Consider the following 22,488-nt stretch of genomic DNA (forward strand, 5'->3'; position numbering starts at 1 on the left):
AGTGCATGTAAATCCGGTGTTCCACAAATAATAAACATGCAGATGGTGCTGTGGATGTGCACTACAGCCGCTGGTGATAAATCCAAAAATATCTGAATTGCTTCCTCACCTCCTTACCGTGACCCAATGGGCCAAAAAGCTTTTGGATCACCCCTGGATCCTCCAAGTGCGATTTCTAATGAAGTAATGTGCGCCGTGACGCAACGCGTAGGTGACGTGGTGTCGCAATATCTGGCGTGGACGCCATCTTTGTACTCCATACGAACCCATGCAACAATACACCCATAGCATGAGGTTAAAACGCCTGTATCCATCTGATAAAAAGTGAGTGGAAAATTGGCTTGTATTTTGATACTTTTACATATTAAACAATATTACACTATGGAGGCTCTTTCTTCCATGTCTTTATTATGAGTCCTGTGGGAGTTGACTGTATCACTCATACCTAAAGGGGAACTTTGATGTGATGTTATACTGCTATCTGGAAGGATTCCATTAAAAGGGGAAATTGCACTCCCAAAAAAGAAAGCACTCAGTAGTGTGATATTGTTATTATAAATAAAATCAGTGCTCGTGCGTATTATACTCACACTCTGTATGTGAATGTGGTCACCCCAAATATTGTGCCTTCACCTTGTGCACCCCAAGCTCCTCACCCCTCAGATCATGCACCTTACCAAATTCACATTAAACACAGCACGTATATGTTCCAGGAACCGTCGTGTCCAATCTGCACCTTCTAAAACCGCAATCCCTCCATATACTCCAGAACCACGTGGAATCAAACAAAATACACCATAGTGTAATACAATCTAAAATCAAATCTCTTCATTTGCTAAAATAATATTGCAGTGTAAAATAGCATGCCGGCATACAGAACCTTATCCAAGATGGCCACCGCTAGACTTTCAGTTTGCGCATGATGTCACTTACTGATCTGTTTCGTCATTACGACTTCTTTATAGGATGTGCACGCCGGATGAGCGGGCTGACCATTTATAACCTACTTATGCCCTCACTCCGATAACATTCAGCCATATTTTCTATTGGATATTGGCATCAATTACCTGACTGGACATCCGACCCTAAACCAATTCTTTTTCAATCTCATGGGCATTCAATGGTAACAGGACATTTAAAATATAACTAAATAGGTACTCAATATAATCTTCATATGTAAAACATCCTATAGATCCTAGATTGTAAGCTCGAAAGAGCAGGGCCCTCAATCCCCTCATGTTTTGCATTGTATTGGTATTGTTCTGTCACATGTTCTGTCCCCCTTTGTAATGTACAGCGCTGAGCGAACTATTGGCGCTTTATAAATACTGTATAATAATAATAATAATATAGTGTGATGTTCCAATGTTCCAATGTAATTAATGTAATCCTTCGGCTTCAACGCCCCCCAGTGGTCACAAATAGTACCACATTACAACAAGATAAATACCGTTGTATTACATCCCCCCCAATGGTTACTAATACATAATGCTCCCTATATTCCTCTGTAATGCTCCCTATATTCCTAGTACGTAACATTCCCTCTATCATATCATTATTATATAGGTCTCCAACTGCTCCCTCTAGAGGCCACATTTATAACATCTCCTCTCTGATCTTAATACAGGAATACACGTTAATATTTACCCCTCTTCTCTACATACTACTACATTAAACCCAAAAGTCATACTATAGCAGTATTCTCAAGGGAGATATATTATCTTAAAGGAGGATATTCTATAAACAAGGGAAAGAGAAATGCCCATATTAAGTCACACTGAATAAGTTAAATTAAAGCTATAACTCATTCTGTACAATCCATCTTCTAATGTTCAATATCTATATCATGTGGTAAATCTCTAGAGAGCCCATTATAAATGTAAACCTAATATTAAAGTAGGCATTTTACATAGATTCACTCTATAACCTAATAAATTACATTAAAAATCTGAAATAAAACAATAGAGGTCCAGCTCCACATTCAACCCCCTGGGTCTTATAGTATCTAATTCATAAATCCAATTGTCTTATTTTTTGAAATCTCTCTAGTTCTATTACTTCCCCTCCAATGCTCTCTGATCATATCAATCCCACAAAATTTTTATAATGATGGATTACAGTTATGGACTTCCTTAAAATGCTTAGATAAGCTATTATCTTTCTTTCCCCTCTTTAAATTGGTGACATGTTTCCATCAGTCTCACATGTAGCTGCCTTGTCGTCCGACCTATATACTGGAACTTACAAGGGCACTCCAGTAGATAGGTTACAAATGAAGTGTTGCATGTAAAAAATGTCTTTATAGTATACCGCTTAGACGTAACACGATTCAAAATATTCTATTTTTCTCAAATTCATCTTGTTGGTCTTGCAAATATTAAATTTTTTACAAGTATAAAAGCCCTTTAAATCAAACATACTAATATTTTTACGTGGGGGTGAGATCAATTTGGATTGAGGGTAAGGGTAGAGGTGATGGACATTGTAATTTGTTAATGTTGTGGGTAAGTGTGACACATTATCTTATTCATGTACACATGAATAATCAATTACATTTCAATTTATCGGAAAGATATACTATATGCGATTTATAATTTTTACATGGTGAGAGAAAGACATTGGATTCTCATTGGAGACTTGGGAAGACTTATGGACATAGATGGAAGGGCTTAATCAACTTCATCCTCTGGTGAGAGCATAAGAAGAACAGAGCAACTTGTACATGAAATGTTTCTCGGGACTGAAATTTTTTGGACACTAGTTTTGCACTGGTTATTTACATTATATAGACCAGGGCTTGAAATTTCCACTCGCCTGCTCGCCAATTGAGAGTGGAAATTATGGTGGGGGTGAGTGTGTCCCCCAAGGCCTTCTTGCTGAGCAGGCTCGAAGCTCAGGTCAGATCTGTCATTGGCACTGGGAGCCGTCAGACTGCTCAATAGCTGAGCGCAGTGAAACCAAAGCAAGGAGTGTGTTCTGTGCTCTCTGCCTCCCCCTAGAGTGCAGCACCCGGATCTGTGAGTGAACAACGAAGTGCTGCAACTTTTTATGGGGGGGGGGGGTTGGTGTGTGTGTACGTGTACATTTGTGTGTGTGTGTTTGTGTGTGTCTGTGTATGCATGTACAATTTTACATGTGTCTGTGTGTATGTAAATGTGTGTATCTGTACATGTGTCTGCGTGTATGTACATGTATGTGTGTGTGTACATGTGTCTGTGTGTGTACGTGTCTGTGTGTGTGCATGTACATGTGTGTGTGTGTTTGTACATGCACATGTACATACACACACACACACACATGTACATGTGTGTGTGTTTGTGTGTATGTACGTACATGTGTCTGTGTGTACATGTGTCTGTGTGTATGTGCGTGTGTATTTCTGTGTATGTACATGTATCTGTGTGTATGTGTGTCTGTATGTGCCTGTGTGTGTATACATGTGTCTGTATGTGTGTGTGTGTGTACGTGTCTCTGTGCATGTGTGTACATGTTTCTGTGTGTGTATATGTATGTACATGTCTGTGTGTGTGTACAGGTGTCTCTGTTTGTGTGTGTTTGTTGGTGGTGAGTAACTCTAAGGACTGGCTAGTAGCTCAGGACTTGAAATTTTAAGCCCTGATAGACTGTATCTACCCAGGGGGGTAGTTTTTTATTTAGTAGCTTAAAAGAATACAAAATACCTCAGGCACTGGTTTACTGTTTGATAAGTTCTCATTTTATTCCCACATTCATTAATTTTCTTATCACATGCATGTCAGTAACAACACTACCATCTGCAGGTTATAGGAGCAAACAGAAGAAATGCATATTTGTATATGTTACTACAGGAAAACATATTGATTTAAATTTTCTTTATTTTTGTCATCAAGAGTATGTGCTTAAAAATGATATATAACACCCAAATGGTATGTTTTAATAATTATAAGTTGGGGGCAATAAATCTATAGATTTTTTTATGTATCATAAAAATTGCTTTTGTTCAAAAGTCTTCTTAAACAATATACATTTAAAAGCCGCTAGCTATTTATTACTCCACTGCTTCAGATAATAAGCACTATTCACATTAAGCTTCCCCTTAATGTGACAGCTATTCAATCAGATACTACATCTTAATATCAACACAGACTGTGTCCTCGGTGTTTGCTGCTTAAAATGTACTTTTAACTAGCGATACCAAGCCTAATGTGGTCAATGAGGCGCAAGTGCATCGAAAGCGACAAATGAACAAAATAAAGAGGTGTAAAGAAAGTCCTTGTGAGGGCGCAGAAAAGGCAAACTAAGAAGCAATGATTATATCTTTAGAAGTAGCCTTTGTTTCAACTTGAAGTAATTTCAAATAATAGCCCTTCAAGGCAAGGCTTCAGCAGTCAACCCAAGATTGATCTCCACATTCACTGGGAAAATCTGGAGCATTCCTGAGTGGAATACAGAGTTCCCACTCTTAAACTTGCTGGGAGAGCCTGTAAAACAGCAAGAGAGAGATCTCTTGTGTCTATCATTCTTTAAGCTCTTTAATGAATTCGTTTTGATTAACCAGGGCCTCAAGTGTTTCCAAATGTTCGGAAGAGGTCGATAAACGCAAACAACACATCAAAGCAAATCCCCATTTATTTGTTTTTGAAGCCAGGTTTTGCAAATAAGAAACATGGTTGTACGCATAGAGAACACATCATTTTACTTCCCTCTCCAATGGTGTATGGGAAAAAAGATATATTTAAAGCTGAACTGCAGGTAAACAGCTAATATGGAGAAAACACATAAAGTATATATTACCTGATGAAGGATTTGTATTTGAAATTCACACAAGCTCTGTCACACAGTACAGCCCTGTCTGGCTGACCAGAAGAATTGATTTTGCTCTTCTGCAGGTAATTAACATTCACAGGTCTTGTCCCTCCCACAGTCCATGACTGGACAATGAAAGAAGAAGCAGTGAACTGACAAGCTCACCTCTCTGTCACTTAGCTCACATCTCCTATCAGGGTATTCTTTTTTAGCCCTCAAGCATTGCAACAGAACTGATTGGCTCTTGTGCTGTTTCTCCCTCTCTGAGTTTGAGCTTTGCCATACAGGTTGTGAAAGAGGTTTCTACTAAGTAAAATTCAGGTACTTACGCTGCCTGTATAATGAATAAATGGATATAGAGTTGCATTAGTACGTGTCTGCTTGAAGTTTAACTATAATTCTTCAGGAAAAACTGAAGTTTTCCCTAAAGCAAGTGTAAGTATCCCCATTTTTTCAATTAGATATTTTCAGAATAAAAGTAATTTATGAAATGTGACATACACCAACCAGCCATAACTTTATGATTACCCACCTAATATTAACTATATCCCCCTTTTGCTGTCAAAACAGCCCTGACCCTTCGAGGCATGGACGCCACTGGACCTCTGAAGGTATGCTGTGGTATTTGGCACCAAGCCTTCAGTAGCAGATCCTTTAAGACTTGTAAGCTGCAAGATGAGGCCGGCGTGGTTCGGATTTGCTTTTTCATCTCACAAATGATTGATTGCATTGAGATCTGGAGAATTCGGAGGCCAAGTCAACACCATTCTTGATCTATTTTTGCAGTGTGGCAGGGTGCATTATCCTTCTGAAAGTGGCCAATGTCATCAGGGAATACTGTTTCTTTGAAAGGGTGCACTTGGTCAGCAACACTGTTTATGTTGATGGCACATGTCAAATAACATCCACATAAATGTCAGAACCCAAGGTTTTCCAGCAGAACATTGTCCAAAGCATCACACTGCCTCTGCCAACTTGACTTCCTGTACTGCATCCTGGAACCATTTTTTTACCCAGGCAAGCAACACATATGCAGTACACACACCTGGCCATCCACCTGATGTAAAATAAAACATGATTGATCAGACCAGGCCACCTTCTAACATTGCTCTGTGGTTCAGTTCTGATGCTTACATGTCTATTGTTTTAGCTGTGGACACTTTCCCACTTTCAGATGCCATTGTAACAAGATAATCCTTGTTATCCACTTAGCCTGTTAGTGGTCATAAAGTTATGGTTGATCAGGGTATGTCATTATATTTTTCTTTATATGATATTCTTCACATACCTAGCAAACTGGCTTAGTTTTAGTGGGGAGCAGGGGGTATACACTGGCTGTTGATGTAATAGAGAGAATTTAGGAAAGAAAAATTGACTGACATGTCTGTAGTCTCATCTTTCTAAAGCTCTACTATAATAATAATAATAATAATAATAATATTATTAATCAGGGCTTTTTCCAGCCGAAACGTAGCGGAACTCTGTTCCACAACCTCCGGCAACCTGTTTCCTCCAGCCTGTCACTAAATTTAGAAGGTGCTAGAGGATATTTTTGCACTAATCACTTCCTCTACCAGCTTCTGTGTTGGTATTGCTGAGCACTCAGGCATGTGCAGGGCAAATGTCAATGGGTGCTCCAGGTCTTGAAGTCATAACTGACCGCATTTTTTTTTATTCCTCTGGTGCTTTGAGAGGCAGCTTCTAACCTGCTCCCCATCAGTCAGAACAGTATAGCCCTGAGCCAAGTGAATTACTCTTAAACTTCTGCTCTGCTCTGTGCTAGACAGGTCTGATAGGTGGAGACTGCACTGCACTGTTAAAAAGAAAAAAAAAGTCTGTGCACACCAAACAGCAGCACCGGACTGATTGTGGTCAGGCCCTCTGGTATTTCCCCTTTCTCTAAGGCTTTTGGAGAAAGGCCCTAGAGGAAGTGGGTGAATCAGAGGAGGTCTAGTTGCCCTTTTGAGGGATCCTAGCCAATCCTCAACAAGATGTTGGCAAGGGGCTGGCCCCCCTAAAACTGTTGGAGCCTGCTCAGTGACAGGAGAGTTGGAGGAAAGTTCGGGTGGAAGATAGTGAGGAAGATGTGAGGCAGAAGGCAGGACGATGAGAGGAGGCCCATTGGGATGGGGCCTACCTACAGGCCTAGAGATGTAAAGGAGGAAAGTTCAGAGTTCAATGGCCCCCTGAGAGAGGATCACCTGTATGGCAGGGAAGGAGCAGCTCAGTTGATAGTCCTGGTAGCAGCCAGCAACCCACAAGTGGTACAGGAGAGGATCTGAGCGAGTACACCTACACCCCCTGGGCAGATAGGGGAATGAGAACTCTGGTGGGAAACCAGATTAGCAACCTACCAGTGACTGTTTACCTCTTGTGACAGGAACCAGATTCCCAGTTCATGGACACCTCCAGATTGCTTGGTGAAGAGGAGAAGTTCATCTAGAGTCTGGGGTGGTTCACTAAGGAGACGCTGGCTAGCTCTCCAACAGAGTCTGTGCTGCAGAAGAAGGCTTGTAAATAGTTCCAGGAAGTTGTCCTCATTTTCTCAGTATCCTTGGGCATCCTGTATGCCCCTAACCCTATCCCAGTTCAAATCCCCTAAATAAAATAGCAAAACCAAAGCTCAAGGACTGATTTCTGACTCTGGATGCATCTCTATATGTAAATGCGTGTTGCCTGACTCTACAGGACTATAGGGAGATCCATATCTTCTAGCAACTCCTAAGGGGGTAGTGCTACATGTGAAAACATAACACCAACATAAGGTGTTTCTGTGGACCATTGTATGTATACTAAAAGAAAAGTAAAACTTGTTACTGGCTACAAAATGCAAAGGAGAAAAATGAAACATAAGAAAACATATATCTGAGTGTAGTTTCAATATTTGGAGGCATAGAGGACAGAAATAGATCTGTAGTGACTGACGTAGGAAACACTCAGATATTCTTCAATGGTATAAAGCTACAATGACTATCAATTCAGCCCCTGCCACAGAAAATCACATATATAATAAAAACAAAATTGGAACAAGAAAAAATGTTGTTTTATTGATTGGTTTTTAATAGCTATTTCTAATACCTGTGCAATACAAACTGGATCACAGGATTTCCCTAAAAGATGTGACTAATTTGGAAACATATCCAAATCTTTCAAAATCACAATAATTGAGGAATACCATGCTTGAACAGATTTTATCCTAATAAGAGACAGATGGAAGATTTGACTAAGTAAAGTTTTTTTTTTCTCTGCAACACACCAGTAAATTTACAATTCCTTCACTATAGTCACAATTTAACATCTGATTCACGCCAAGCTATTTAAGTACAGTAGATATGTCATTGAAGACAATTAATTGTATCACAGGATAATTTGTAGCCCATTTACTCACTGTGGTCAGAAGCAGGCCCAGGCCTCTTTAAGTTTGTTTTCACACAACTCCCTGAGTTTCTGGATACACCTTGGGAAGATAGATTCCTCAGCTTCTCTCCCTTATCAGATCAGAGAGGCCACCTCTGATGGGCTGGACAAGGGATCTGTAACCAGGTGAATGGCCCTCCACTGTCAGAAATAGCATGTCAGGCAGGAGCCAAATACCATGCAGCTTGTCTGGAAGACCCATCTATAGTGGGGAGCACTTCCCCAGTTGCTACCAGAGTAATCCAGCTCCATTGGGGTGGCACTTTGTTGTCAGACCTCGGATCCCTCCAGCTGTTCCCCTATGTTACCAGAACTACCCTTGACTTCACTGAGAGGGATTCTGGGTATGATAATAATCACAATCAGCTGTTTGTTTTCGGCACTAATTTGCTTAAATAGTGATTCTTAGATAGGTTGTCTGGTTATATAGAGTCTTACAGAGACTGTGCTATGCAGCTTAGTGTTAGCCTGATTAAGTCACAGATACATTGCTGCAAAGATTCTATGTCTGTACAGCTTTCGTAATCTGTTTTGTATTATTCTATTTACCTATTACTTATTCTGTTAAAAATGACCTACATTTTTATGACTAAAAATCTCTCTATATTCACTATGAAGAAAGTACACGATACTCACTTTCCTATGATTATGAGGTTTGGCACCAGATGTTTTAGTTAAAGCAAATTTGTTTTCTAGTTAAACTTTTTAAAGTAAAAATCCCCAAGCCACCAAAGCTCTAAGCACATTTGTTAAACACGTTGCTGTGCTTCATAAATATGCAGTTTGTTTTCTACTGCTGCTTTAAAAATGGACCCCTTAAACATAGGCAGGGGCCTTCAGAGCCTTTTCTGGCTAATGAAGGTAGTTGAAGGCATGTTTTCATATATGTTTTGGGCAGGAATTTTCTATTAAACATTTAAAATAGAGTCAAAGTTCACTTTAATAGTGTAGTACTTAGGATACCAAATGGTGAGAGAATGAGGTAGTTGGGAATATATATTGTCTGTTTCTCTGAAAAGATGTGTTTGAGGACACACTTAAGCTGGCCATAGCTGGTTCATCCCTGCTGAACCAAACTATGGTGTCCGTTTATGAACCAGCAGTAATAGATCGCTGCTCAGTTCTCCGGCATTCTCAGAGAACACAGTTCTCCTGTGAATGCCGTTTATGAAGCATATGTAGATCAGTTCTCCAAATTAAGGGAGAACGGTCTCCAAACGCTGGAAAACGGCTGATTTTACTATAATCTCGCGAGATTACAGTAAAAGATCGGTTTACTAAGCAGAGGTAAATTATCTCTGCTTAGTTTGCGGCCCCTCCAATTCTCCAGCTCTGGGTTGGAGAATCTGGAGGGAGAACACAGATCTCCAGTGAAGGGCTGAACATGTTCTCCGCTGATCTCCTGAGTGTCATAAACTGTGAATGACCAGAGAATAGCTGTGATCCTCTGAATCGCAGCTATTCTGTGTGTCATAAACGGACACCTATGTATGGACAATTTGAATGTACTCAACTTGGGTACAACCAGCCTGTCGGACTTTATACCTGATTATTGTTAACCACTATTATAGCCATGGCAGTAATCACTGTGTTCTTCCAGTGGGGACAGCTATACCCCCCGCCCGGAGAACACAATGGCTCCGCGGGAGGGATTTTTCCATCAACACTGACTGTGTTGATGGAGGAATCAAGTGATTTTCTTTCTTGCAACCCATGGTTGCAGGAAAGAAAATTGCTCAATCTATAATCAGCTGTAAAGGACATGTTCACCTTTCATAACATGTTACATGTCACATCCATATTCAGGATGTAACATGTTATGAATACACCGGCCTCCACTTTGACAATTAGCGGGGAATCTTCTCTCCCCCCACTAGCTATTAAATTTAAAAAAAAGTCCTCTGTGAATGAGAAACTACAAGTCCCAACAGTCTTAAGTTTCACTCTTAAGATTCCTCCGGTGTCCACACTTCACCAACATGGATTTGACTTCTTCAAGAGTTTGTCCACAAAGAAAGGCATAATTTGATGTATCACAGTACACGGTACTCCCCCCCCCCCCCACCCCAGCTAGTTTTCCTTAAAATCGTACCTTCTTCCTGTATAGTCAGGTAAATATTTTTTAATATCTGTTTTTTTTTCAAATGCTATAATTATCTTCTTCATAGGGGGGGTGAGGAAAACCTTCTCAGTGCTGGAACCTCAAAGAGGGTGCCCTACACAATTTTCTAATGATGCAAGGTGCCCCAAAGAGCCCAGCTAGCTCTTCACTACAGGACAAGAGGGTGGGGGTGTCCTGTCCTAGTGGCTACAGTGGCTGCAAAGGGTGTTATTGTTGCAAATACTGAAAAACCTGTGCCATTAATTGTTTGGTTAAACTATGAAGTAAAATACAAGCACCAATAATAATGAGGTTTATGCTGAATTTCCATAGTTTGCTTTTTGCACATTTGTAGCAAAATTTGTGTCATATATATATATATATATATATATATATATATATATATATATATATATTGATTATTCAAAATAATGTTCCATTTGTCTTTGTTTTCTAACTGGAAGTAGAACATATTAAATTCTCACGTGGGTGTGTTGGCCCCAGTGCAGAAACTGTAGGGAATTCAGTATATTGCCAGCGAACCTTTTGTATATACTTCAAAGAGTAACATTGAAATGAACTGAACAGATCAGATGATAAACAACTTTTTATTCCCAATTAAAAATGAGAGTTTTTTGTGAGCAGAGCAATTCCTCTTGCTATTAACTACGTAATGTCTGATGACTGTACGATATCAGTAATTAGACCTGCTATGTAATATTCATAGAATCATGTTAATCGCTTGACAGCTGTTTTAATCCTGATGCTGTATAACAAAGACATGGTATATAACTAGGTTATTAATTAATTAATTAAAACACATTAGCTTATATAATTTATAAAGGGATCCTAGGCTATTTTGCAAATATAGCCTATTATGTTTTTTTAATCTGTACTTTGAGGGCTGTCATCACATGCTTTGCCCAATAAACTATTGTATTGTTTCTGTGCAGCTTGCCTATGTCGGCACTGCAACTGCAGATAAAGACTGAAAAAAAAGCAAAGGATTAAGCAAGAAAGACAATTACATACCTGTTGAATTCAATATCTGCAGTGCCAGGAGCCAGAAATGATTATTTGTATGCTGCAGTGCACTTGTGTAATCCATTCAGATCACAAGCTGCTAAAAGCAGGCAGCCCTTTCCGACATTTAAAGGTAAAAGTATAGAGCATAGAGCACGGGTGTCAAGCTGGCGGCCCTCCAGCTGTTGCCAAACTACAAGTCCCACGAGGCATTGCAAGATCAACAGTTACAAGCATGACTCCCAAAGGCAAAGGCATGATGGGACTTGTAGTTTTGCAACAGCTGGAGGGGTGCCAGTTTGACACCTCTGGCATAGAGGGTCTCAGAGAAAGGTATGGGCAGGGCATGGATAAATGCTTGGACTGGCTGCTTCTGTCCAGGAAATTACATGAGTGCAATGAACCAGAGAGATCATAGTTTGTGGTTGATGGAACCGAAGAGGCTTATTCACAGAGAAAATGTGATCAAATAACTTCCGTTTTCTCATCCCTTGTTCACTACTATAATGCGGATGGAAACATGCAAAATGTAAACAATACAATATTTTAGACTGGCCTGAAACTGTGATTACAGCTCTCAAGCATAATGAAAGCAAAATCAGGAGTTTCTTAATTTTACCTTATATATTAAAAGAGCTAATGTATTTTAATGTACAGGTCTGAACCATATATACAAGCAGCATTTTATTGTGTTTATTGAAAAAAACTACTTATTATACCTTGTGAATAAATACGGTAATTTAAGATCTAGTTAAGTATATTAAAATAATATTTAGTTTAACCAGTTGCCACCTGGCCTATAGCCAGATGGCGGCTGGGCGAACAGCTCGTCCCTCTGGGTGGACGTTCCTTTCCGGAACGCACATTGTACATGCCCACAGGGCCACACTGTGGCGAGATCTGTCACCGGCTGTGTACCACGGACACGGCCGATGACAGATCTGTGTAGCGGCCACGTTGCCAGTACCATGTGACCTGCTGTGACCAATCAGTTGTATACAATACTTCCTTTCATGCCATCCATTGTATACAAGTGTGTCTAGCTGTGAATGGTCACAGCGATCACATGCACAAGCCGGGCCAATCACAGCCCAGCTGTGTCATGTGATTAGCCGTGGCCAAATCACAGCTAATCACAAAAAAAAAACCCTGAATGAATCAATTTAATTCAGGTTAATGCTTGCTTATAGCAAAGTAATTCTTTGCTATAAGCAAATTGTTTAACAAAAAAAAAAATACTGATCACTTCCCCAAAGTAGTACAATATTACTATGGTAACATTATTCTACTTTGGTTATAGTGAAATATGAAAAAAAATCTTAAAAAAGAGAAAAAAATTTAATACAAAATGAAAATAATATAAAAAAAAAAAAGTATTTGTTTTTTGTACTGTTACCAGTCAGTGTCCCTGATCACCGTCATGCCAGTTATATGATGACGCTGTACTGCACTGGTGACAGTATGTAAAAAAAAAATAGTGAAAATTATTTTTTTAATTTCTTCATTTTCCGAAAAATTATGGCAAAAAAATGAAAACTTCAAAAAACTTGCCATGCCTGTTATGAAATACGTCGGACTGTCTACTATGCAATAAAGGGGTCATTTGGGGGATATCTGTACTGTTCTGACATTCTTGGACCTCAAGAAATTAGATTGGCTGTCAGTACTTCAGTATTGATCAATTTTCAGATATATACCATAGTTTGTGAACTCTATAACTTTCGTACAGACTAAATAATAATTACTAATTTGGGTTATTTTCACCAAAGAAATGTAGCAGAATACATTTTGACCTAAATTTATAAAGAGCAATTATTTATTTGCAGACTTTTAAAAACTTTAGAAAAACGTGTTTTATTTTTCAAAATTTTTGGTCTTTTTTTGTTAATTTAGCAAAAAATAAAATAAAATTAAATACCACCAAAAGAAAGCTCTAGTTGTGTGAAGAAAATTATAAAATTTTAGTACAGTGTTGTATGACTGCGCAATTGTTATTCAAAGTGTGAGAGCGCTGAAACCTGAAAGTTGGCCTGGGCAGGAAGGGGGTAAAAGTGCCCTGTATAGAAGTGGTTAATAACAATAGTATATACATCCACAGAGATATCAATACACCTATTTGAAAGAATCTGAAAATCTATAAAAATTATTTCTGCACTGTCCAATTGAAAATATAGGATAGCCTCCTTTTTTATGTCAGAACACCCCAGCTAAAAACTAACCGTGTGAGTAAATCGTATAGCACCACCAACAAAATCAGACAAAGTTTCTGTTATCCCATATTTTCCAACCTAAAGCTCTCAAAAACACATGTGGCAATGCATGAATGGCACTTCTATGCACTAAGACAACTCATATGCATGTTGCATATCAAACATCCTTAGACTAGGGTCAGGTCTGAGCTGCTCTGGTGTGTTAGCAGGACAGTCTAAAGGAGTAAGTGTGACAAATGGGATTGAGTTAGTAAAAGAGTGCAAAATCGGGCACAGCTCTGCATAGAAACCAACCAGTTTCCAAGTTTTTTTTGTAATAGCTTAATTAAACAAGCTGAAGTTGGAAGCTGATTGGATACCATGCACAGCTGCACCAGATTCTGAGTACTCCAACTTCAGTAAATCAACCCCAATGCACAGGACCATGGCTAAGGGGGTACCACCAGTCCCCCTGTATGGGGCCCAGGCCTGCAGGTGAATCGGATGTGGGTAGGAAGGGTGAATGGGTCAATTACTGGAACCAATCCCCTTTATGGTTCTCCCTGCAGCAGCTGAAAGTTGGGTTCTTCTCCCCCTGGTTGGCTTTCAGCTGCTGTAGAGAGAAACATACAGTGGATCGGTTCCAGTAATTTACCAGCCCCTTTCATTCTTAAATGAACACAATGAGTGATCAGTACCGATCACTCACTGTGTTCATTCATAACTGAAGCATGGTAAACTGTGTTTTTTTTGTGGGATGGGGGGGGCTTGCTAGGTTGGTTGTATGGGGCCCTGTGGTTTGGGGGGGGGCCCTGTCAGATTGGCTGTAAGGGGCCCTGTGGTTTCTAACAGCAGCCCTGTCAATGCATATTGCAACTCTGTGAAGCTTTGAACCCAGTTCTCAAGTTTCGTAAACATCTTCCTAGGTGTGTTTTTTTTTAACCTGAAATATTGAGAAGGTAGAACCACTGGCAAAGGAAGTACACATACACTGAGACCGGAGGAGAAAAGGGTACCCAATACTTCTACACTACATTTTCACAAAGTCCTTTTTCTTGTTTCTTCTGATATTCTGAAAAGCCATGAGGGCTGATTTACTAAAACTGAAGAGGGCAAAATCTGGTGCGGCTGTGCATGGTAACCAATCAACTTCTAACTTAAGCTTGTTCAAGTAAACTTTAACAAAAAAAAACAAAATTGCAAACTGATTGGCTACAATGCACATCTGCTCCAGATTTTGCACTCTCCAGTTTTAGTAACTCAACCCCATGATGTACATAAAATCATGAATCGGATGCAGAAAAAGGGGTTTGCGTTCTTATTTCTGCAGTTTTTTACTCTTGCATTAGTACTCAGGTTTTACATTGCAGAATATATGGGCTAAAGCCCCGGGTTCAGGGTCTGCTAGTGGACTGTATGTGTGTTGACATATTTATGACATATATCTATGTATCTAACATACATGTATCTAACCTTGCAATATTTCTTTTACAGGTGGTCTATGTCACTGCAACATTTCCTTATGTTATGCTGCTAATTCTCCTGGTTCGTGGGGTCACTTTACCTGGAGCATCACAAGGAATTAAATTTTACTTGTATCCTGATTTGTCTCGACTGTCAGATGCACAGGTGAGAGATCAACTGTTATATTGCTCTTATCAAAAAGACTGTCTGATATGATATACTATGATATGAATAGGCAGTTCAGCCCAAATTCTAATGTATATTCATAATAAGGGATGAGGTTTGGGTTGGAGGTGAACCATACAGGTTTAAGATTCACGTTCCAGTTAATTTGTGTGCAGATTAATCTGGGAGGATTTTTTTACAAACCGTAATGCACTGCAACCCTGTTTAAAGTATGGCAAGCAGGCTAGGAAGGGCCAGTAAGGGGGATTTTCTTTAAGCCCCCCCCCCCCCAATTATAAAAGGATGGAGGGCACAGAGCAGCCATAGTATCAGTGAATTGAAAGCTGTTGTGGGGAAAGCATAGCCAAAGCTGACAAATTGCCTGAGGAGAAACTGTACTTTAATTCTGATGTAATATTGGGGACTTTTTTGTCTTTCATTTTCATCTCTGCTTGATTTGAGGTCTGTAGTCATTTTTAGCTGCTGTTCCATTCATATTAAACTTATTTTTCTTGCTGTAAGGCTTCCTTTAAAAAATTTGAAAAATAGGTCTTTTGTTTTGGGGTGGTATTTTTTAAACTGGTTTTGCGAGTTTATTGCATTTTATTTTATGTTGTGATATCATCTTTATTGTAGGTTAAACTGTCTTTTCATTTCTTTTGATTTTTATTTATTTTATATATTTATTATTTTATATGTATATTTTTTTAGGGTGATAGGGACTTTAAGTGTGGGGTGCTCATAGCATACCACCTGTAAATGAAGCTGCCGTTTTGTTCACAGCAAGCTGCTGTACCAATTAAAGAAAAACATGCTTTCGAGAATAGTGTGCAACCAAACAACCTCACTACCGCCAGCATCACTCAAATCCACTGCATCCCTCTAGCCTCCTAGATTAAATAATTGGGCAGATTGGGCAGCACAGTGGCTAAATGGTTAGCACTTCTGCCTGGCAGTACTCAGGTCGTTGGTTCATATCCCAACCACAGCACCTCCTGCCTGGAGTTTGCATGCTCTCCCTGTGCCTGCTTTGGTTTCCTCTGGGTATTCTAGTTCCCTACCACGCTCCAAAGACATTCTGGCAGGTGAATTGGCTCTTGTCTAAATTGGCCCTAGCATGTGTATGTGAGTTAGGGACCTTAGGTTGTATGCCCCTTGAGAGTTAGGGACTGACGTGACTGTACGATATAAATGTAAAGTGCTGCGTAAATTGATGGCTCTCTATAAGTACCTGAAATAAATAAATAAAATAAACATTAGGCATACACCAGTTAGTCTTATTATCCCTGAATAAAATTGTCCTGCTGCTGGCCAACTTTACACTGCTGCATCCTCTGCAGTATCTTAATTCTTGTAGTAATACCTCTGACTGGGGTAAGGAATGGGGTAAGTCGTAGAGATGAGAATGGTCATAAAATTATCTAACTCATGAAATATAAAACTGAGATCTACATGAGATTCACTGTTTCTCACACGGGGTTATTTTAACTCTAGAATTTGTTTTGCAGTCTTTTCTGTCTTCATTGGATCAAAGTACCAATGTGAAGCTTTGGCCTGATGAAGAGAGGGGATTTGCTCTGCCCCCAAGCAAGTGCACCCAATGTCACAAGTTAGCCTGCAGTTTCTTGTTTGTGTATTCTTACCTTCTTGCTTCAGTGCTGTTCCTGATCCCTTTCACATGTGTGTTTGTCTGTGCTCACCTATGGGCGTCGTCTGCTGTTCTCTGGGTTTTATTTCCTTCCCTTCCATCACTTCCTGGCCCGCCTCCTTGTTTGCCTGCCTATATAAAACAAGCTCAGTCTAGGCCACTTTGCCTGAGCAGCTTCCTAGTTGTCTGAGCTCCTGTGTGTTGCTATTGCCTGTATCCTGCATTGACTACTGGTGTACCGACCCCGGCTTCGTTCTCTGACTGTGCTTGTTTTCTGCCCATCCTGACCTTGGCTAGTCTATCGGATTTCCGTTTGTCTCTTCCCATTGTACTCTGCTCCTGTGAGCGGTCTCCTTATCCTCAGCTGGGCGTACCTGGGGGCCGCGACCTGGTCCTAGCTTGCTGCAAGTCCATCCCCACCATCAGCGACTCTGGTGAAGAAGCAGGCTGGGGCTTAGACTCTGCGCCCTGGGGAACCCCAAGTTGATTATCTACAAGGGCTCACTACCACAGGTGCTGCCACCCAAACAAAAATCTAATACAAATGCAACACAAATACAAGTGTCCATACACCCCAAGTATTACCAACACAATAGAAATGTGATGCCTATGCTCTCTGAATGATAGTGTGCATGTAACCTAACAGTGTTCATTTTTCAGACTATCGTGCCTGCAAAAATTACAGAAAGTAAATTGGCTGATTTTTTTTGTTGTACTGCATTGCATAACATTGTGTTTGTGTTGTGCTTCTCTTGGGGCCCTGGGTCAGATTAGCAGTAACTTATGTTGGAATTTTTTTTTGCAGTGTATTGTACTAAGTTTAGGTCCTGTCACACTGCAGTAATGTAGTTATTGTAGTTATTAGCCATGTTACCATGTGTTGCATGCATGAACTCAGTAACATGTACATTTCTGTATCATTAGTGTGAACAGGGCTTAAATGTAGCATGGTGCACTACACAATAATTTTGTCTGTTGATGCGATGCTGTGTCACTCTAAAATTCTAAATTGCACCCCAATGCACCTTCCAAATGCACTTGTGTTGCAGTTCAGGATGATGTACTGCAATAAACATATGCTGTTGTGTGTTGCCATGTTCTGTGCTACCGGAAACAAAGCATTGATGCGTTTTAATGCATTAGACAGCCCATTCAAAAGAATTGGTTGCCTTGACACAGCAGGACACTGTTAATCCAGCCTTAAAGTGAACCTGTCACTTTGCTCCCTCATAGACCTGCTTTGTGTGAAAGCTTACATAGGGCTGAATGTCTTATCCCACATAGCAGTTACTAGAACTTGTGACTGGCCACCTAGGAACTGAGCATTGCATCTTGTGAGAAAGACAGGGGGTCATGTGCTCCCCCATACCCAGGAGTACTGGATATAGGCTGTGGTTGAGTTTACATATACTTTATTTCTAAACTAACTAAGGGGAAACAAACCCATAAGTAATATTAAGGCATATTCCATTGCATACCAACCCATAGGCTGGCCATACACTATACAATTTTCTTACATTTTTCTGTCCAATTTCTGCCCAATTTCCTTCAACTCTGTAGTGCAATTTCCTTCCTGATTGGATACAACTGAAAGTGTTGTTTAGGTTTGACCTCCTATTATATGGTTTTTGGTAAATCTAACGTACAAATCTCAAGAAAATTGTATAATGTATGGCCAGCCTTAGACAGAATGGACAGTTGCTAAGTAGCTCACCAATTACTTTGAGGAATAATAGTCTTTCAGGACTACAAGTCTGGGTCTTATCACGTCTGATCCTATCAGCCCACATCATAGCACTTTGATACTCATATTAGAAGCTCTAGATAAGAGAAAGCATTTAGTGACAGAGTATGTTTACTTTTTATTTCAACATAAATCATACTTTTAGTCCTCAATATTTTATATTTAACCTGATCTTAGTAAAGTAGATCCTGATTTTTTTTTTAGGGAACATATTCTAATAATACGCATTGGAAGGCTTTAATGCATTTAGCTACACTAGCTTTATTTCAGCCTCGTGTGTCTCCCTGACTTAATAGAGCTTTAATGACTTACGTTTCTTGTGGCAATGGTGTTGCCTACCAAATAAAGAGGTCAAAAGTGACGATAACAAATTGCCATTGTTTGTCTATTGCCCCATTTTGTAATAATTTCATGCCTTGAGTAAACGATATATTATTGAGGAACAGACATACATAATGAATCGGTTGACATTTTGCTGTGTTTCTATTGAGCAAAACAATGTAATATGAAGTGCAAGATCTCACAGTCATCCATCACTGTGACAACTTTCCTGTAACTATGACAGCTTCCATTTAACTGTAGATGTGATTTATATCCTACTTATAGTGCATAATACATTGTAATTTGATTGTAGTAAATGGTGGAATGTTGACTCTCACATCATAGATCTTGGTGGTGAGCAGCTGACAATGAAAACAAGCGAAAAATTAACTATTTCTTCAAATATAATTTATTTTTACCCTAAAATGAACCCTAGCACCTTACTTTCCCTGTACCCAAACTATAGCATTAATAGAGGACCTGAACGGTAAAAGCAGTGCACATGCAGGGCAAAGGAATAGTCATCATTGTTGAATTTAGTTTCCTTGCAGCTGATCTTTTCTCCATTAGTGGCTGACCATACCATGCATAGTTCTGCTCTATATCTTTGTTTGCAGGAGGTCATCTTGGTAGAGGAGCAGGGCTTCCATTTGTTGTGTCAGAGCTGCCCTCCTAGAAACTGGTGATCTGACAACTGGTAGGTTAATATTTAAAAAGCAGCAGAGGTGGTGGAGAAAACACATAAACAGAATAAATGAATTAGAAACAGGATGATCCTTGAACTGTGGGGACTAAGGTACACCTTTCACGTCAGCAAGGAAAACAGTGAGCAGCACAGTATATCTCTCTCCAAATCTCACAATCTGACAGTCAGAGGCAGCAGCACCTGAGCTGATCATTATTATATCAGTATTGCAGATATACAGCTATAAGGCTTTATGTCTGAGTCTCTGTCAAGTTTTTATTTGTGTCTTTGTTCCTATTCACCACATCCCCATGTCTTGTACAAGCACAACGGGGAAAGGAAGTGATGGTACATTTCTCCAGCGGGATCTCAGACAGAAATCACAAACTTATAGAAATGTTAACTCTTCTCCACCCTATCCAAAACACATAAAAAACTAATTTGTTCAGAGTTAGGTTTTTAGATGGTTTTATAACAAAGGGATAGTTCACCTTTACCAAAACAACTGCCTATGCAGATAATAGGGGTCTGCAGATAAAAATAAAAACAACTGTTCAGCTTTGACCAAAATTGAATAATGCCCTTGCTATAGATGTAGGCCATTTACGTAACTCATGAAACCTGAGTGAAAACTCCCAGAGATGGCATCATCCTGTCCTGCCTTGTTGCTTGGATGTTGCTAAGAGGTTCTCGACTGTTACTGTTCACTTCCACTATCACAACTGCAAGCTGTTTCTCTGATTCAAACTGCCACACATGTGCTTTCTCTCTCCTAATCCAGTAGCTCTGAGCTTAGTGTTTGAGAGCTCACTCTTGTGATGATGGGGATGAACAGTAACAGCTGGTAGTCTTTTAGAAATGTCCTAGCAATAAGGCAGGGCACGATGATAATACCCCTATGTGTTTTTCAGTCAGGCATCAGGAGGTACATAAATGATCTACACCTATAGCAAGGGCAATATTCAACTTTGGTCAAAGCTTCACATTTCATTTTTTATCTACAGACACCCCTTACCTGCATAAGCAGTTCTTTGGCAAAGCTGAACTATGCCTTTAAGGCAGTGGTGTATTTAGGTTTTGTGCTGCCCTAGGCAACACAAAAATTGTCTGCCCCCATGGACATGATCAACACCCTCCTTTCCTCCTCCCACGGAGAGAGTCTGACATTGACCAACAACAACCCTGCCCCCTACCTGGGAGAACCTTCCACTACCCTCCCCGGCGATAGAGAGAAAGATACCCATCTTCACAGCTTCGGACATCCTCGGGAATGAGAGTCAGGCTCTACATACACCATCAAGCAGCCTGCAGCCTCTCTCAGATCCCACCTGGTTCCCATAGTGCGTGTGTCCCTTCTTCCATCCCTTCTTCAGGGGCGAGGTGCTGCCCCCCTGAAAAATGCCGCCCTAGGCAAGTGCCTTTTTTGCCTTGTGGTAAATATGCCCCTGCTTTAACCATTAGCCGCCCGGCCAATAGCCGTTTGGCGGCTTGAAAAGCGCTGCAGCTTTCCGGGTCCACGCCATTTGGCGTGCTCCCGCACATGCGCCGTTTGCGCTATTGCAGAGCGGCGCAGCAGCGGGATCTGTCACCGCCCGTGCACCTCGGACACGGCCGATGACAGATCCGAGTACCGGCTCCCGTTGCCGGTACCATGTGACCTGCCGCGACCAATCACAGCAGGTCACATGACAGCTGTATACAATGGATGGCTTCATTCATGATGCCATCCATTGTATACTAGTGCCTAGCTGTGAATGGTCACAGCTAATCACATGCACATGTCATGTGATTAGCTGTGACCAAATCACAGCTAAGCACAAAAAAAAAAAAAAAAAAAAAAAAGCTGAATGAATCGATTTCATTCAGCTAAATGCTTGCTTATAGCAAAGTAATTCTTTGCTATAAGCAAATTGTGTAAAAAAAAAAAAAAAAAAAATACTGATCACTTCCCCAAAGTAGTACAATGTTACTATGGTAACATTGTACTATTTTGGTCATAGTAAAATATGAAAAAAAATCTTAAAAAAAATTAAAAAAAATGTAATAAAAAATTAAATATAATAAAAAAATAAAAAAAAATTAAAAAAAAATATAATTTTTTTTTTTTTTCATACTGTCACCAGTCAGTGTCCCTGTTCACCGCCATGCCAGTTATATGATGACGCTGTACTGCACTGGTGACAGTATGTAAAAAAAAAAATAGTGAAAATAATATTTTTCATTTTTTCATTTTCGGAAAAATTATGACAAAAAAATACAACTTCAAAAAACTCGCCATGCCTCTTATGAAGTACGTCCGACTGTCTACTCAGCAAAAAGGGGTCATTTGGGGATATCTGTACTATTCTGACATTCTTGGACCTCAAGAAATTAGATTGGCCGTCAGTACTTCAGGATTGATCAATATTCAGATCTATACCATAGTTTGTGAACTCTATAACTTTCCTACAAACTAAATAATACATCCTAATTTGGGTTATTTTCACCAAAGACATGTAGCAGAATACATCTCGGCCTAAATTTATGAAGAACAATTATTTATTTGTAAACTTTTATAACAGAAACAAAGAAAAATGTGTTTTTTTTTCAAAATTTTTGGTCTTTTTTTGTTAATTTAGCAAAAAATAAAAACCCCAGCAGTGATTAAATACCACCAAAAGAAAGCTCTAGTTGTGTGAAGAAAATGATAAAATTTTAGTTTGGGTACAATGTTGTATGACTGCGCAATTGTCATTCAAAGTGTGAGAGCGCTGAAACCTGAAAAATGGCCTGGGCAGGAAGGTGTAAAATTGCACGGTATTGAAACGGTTAAAGTACTTAATTTGTTTTGATGTTACCCTAGTATGATTCTTTGCACATCAGTATAGCAGAAAGAGGGGCATCACTTCACCTCTTCTACAGTGTTATCAATTTCAACATTGAATGTGCTTGCAGAGGCGAAGAGCC

General features: G+C 39.8%; 1 protein-coding gene across 1 annotated transcript in view; it reads left to right on the top strand.

Moving 5' to 3' along the window:
- SLC6A11 (solute carrier family 6 member 11) overlaps positions 1-22,488 on the top strand; it is a 340,299-nt gene that overhangs the window by 223,957 nt on the left and 93,854 nt on the right. The window contains exon 7 of the mRNA XM_089678690.1: positions 15,010-15,144. Coding sequence (XP_089534816.1) covers positions 15,010-15,144 — 135 coding nt within the window. The remainder of the gene's footprint in view (positions 1-15,009; positions 15,145-22,488) is intronic.

Source organism: Staurois parvus, unplaced genomic scaffold (genome assembly GCF_062004578.1).
Source record: "Staurois parvus isolate SC_StPar_1 unplaced genomic scaffold, SC_StPar_1.0 ptg000209l, whole genome shotgun sequence".
Taxonomy (NCBI): domain Eukaryota; kingdom Metazoa; phylum Chordata; class Amphibia; order Anura; family Ranidae; genus Staurois; species Staurois parvus.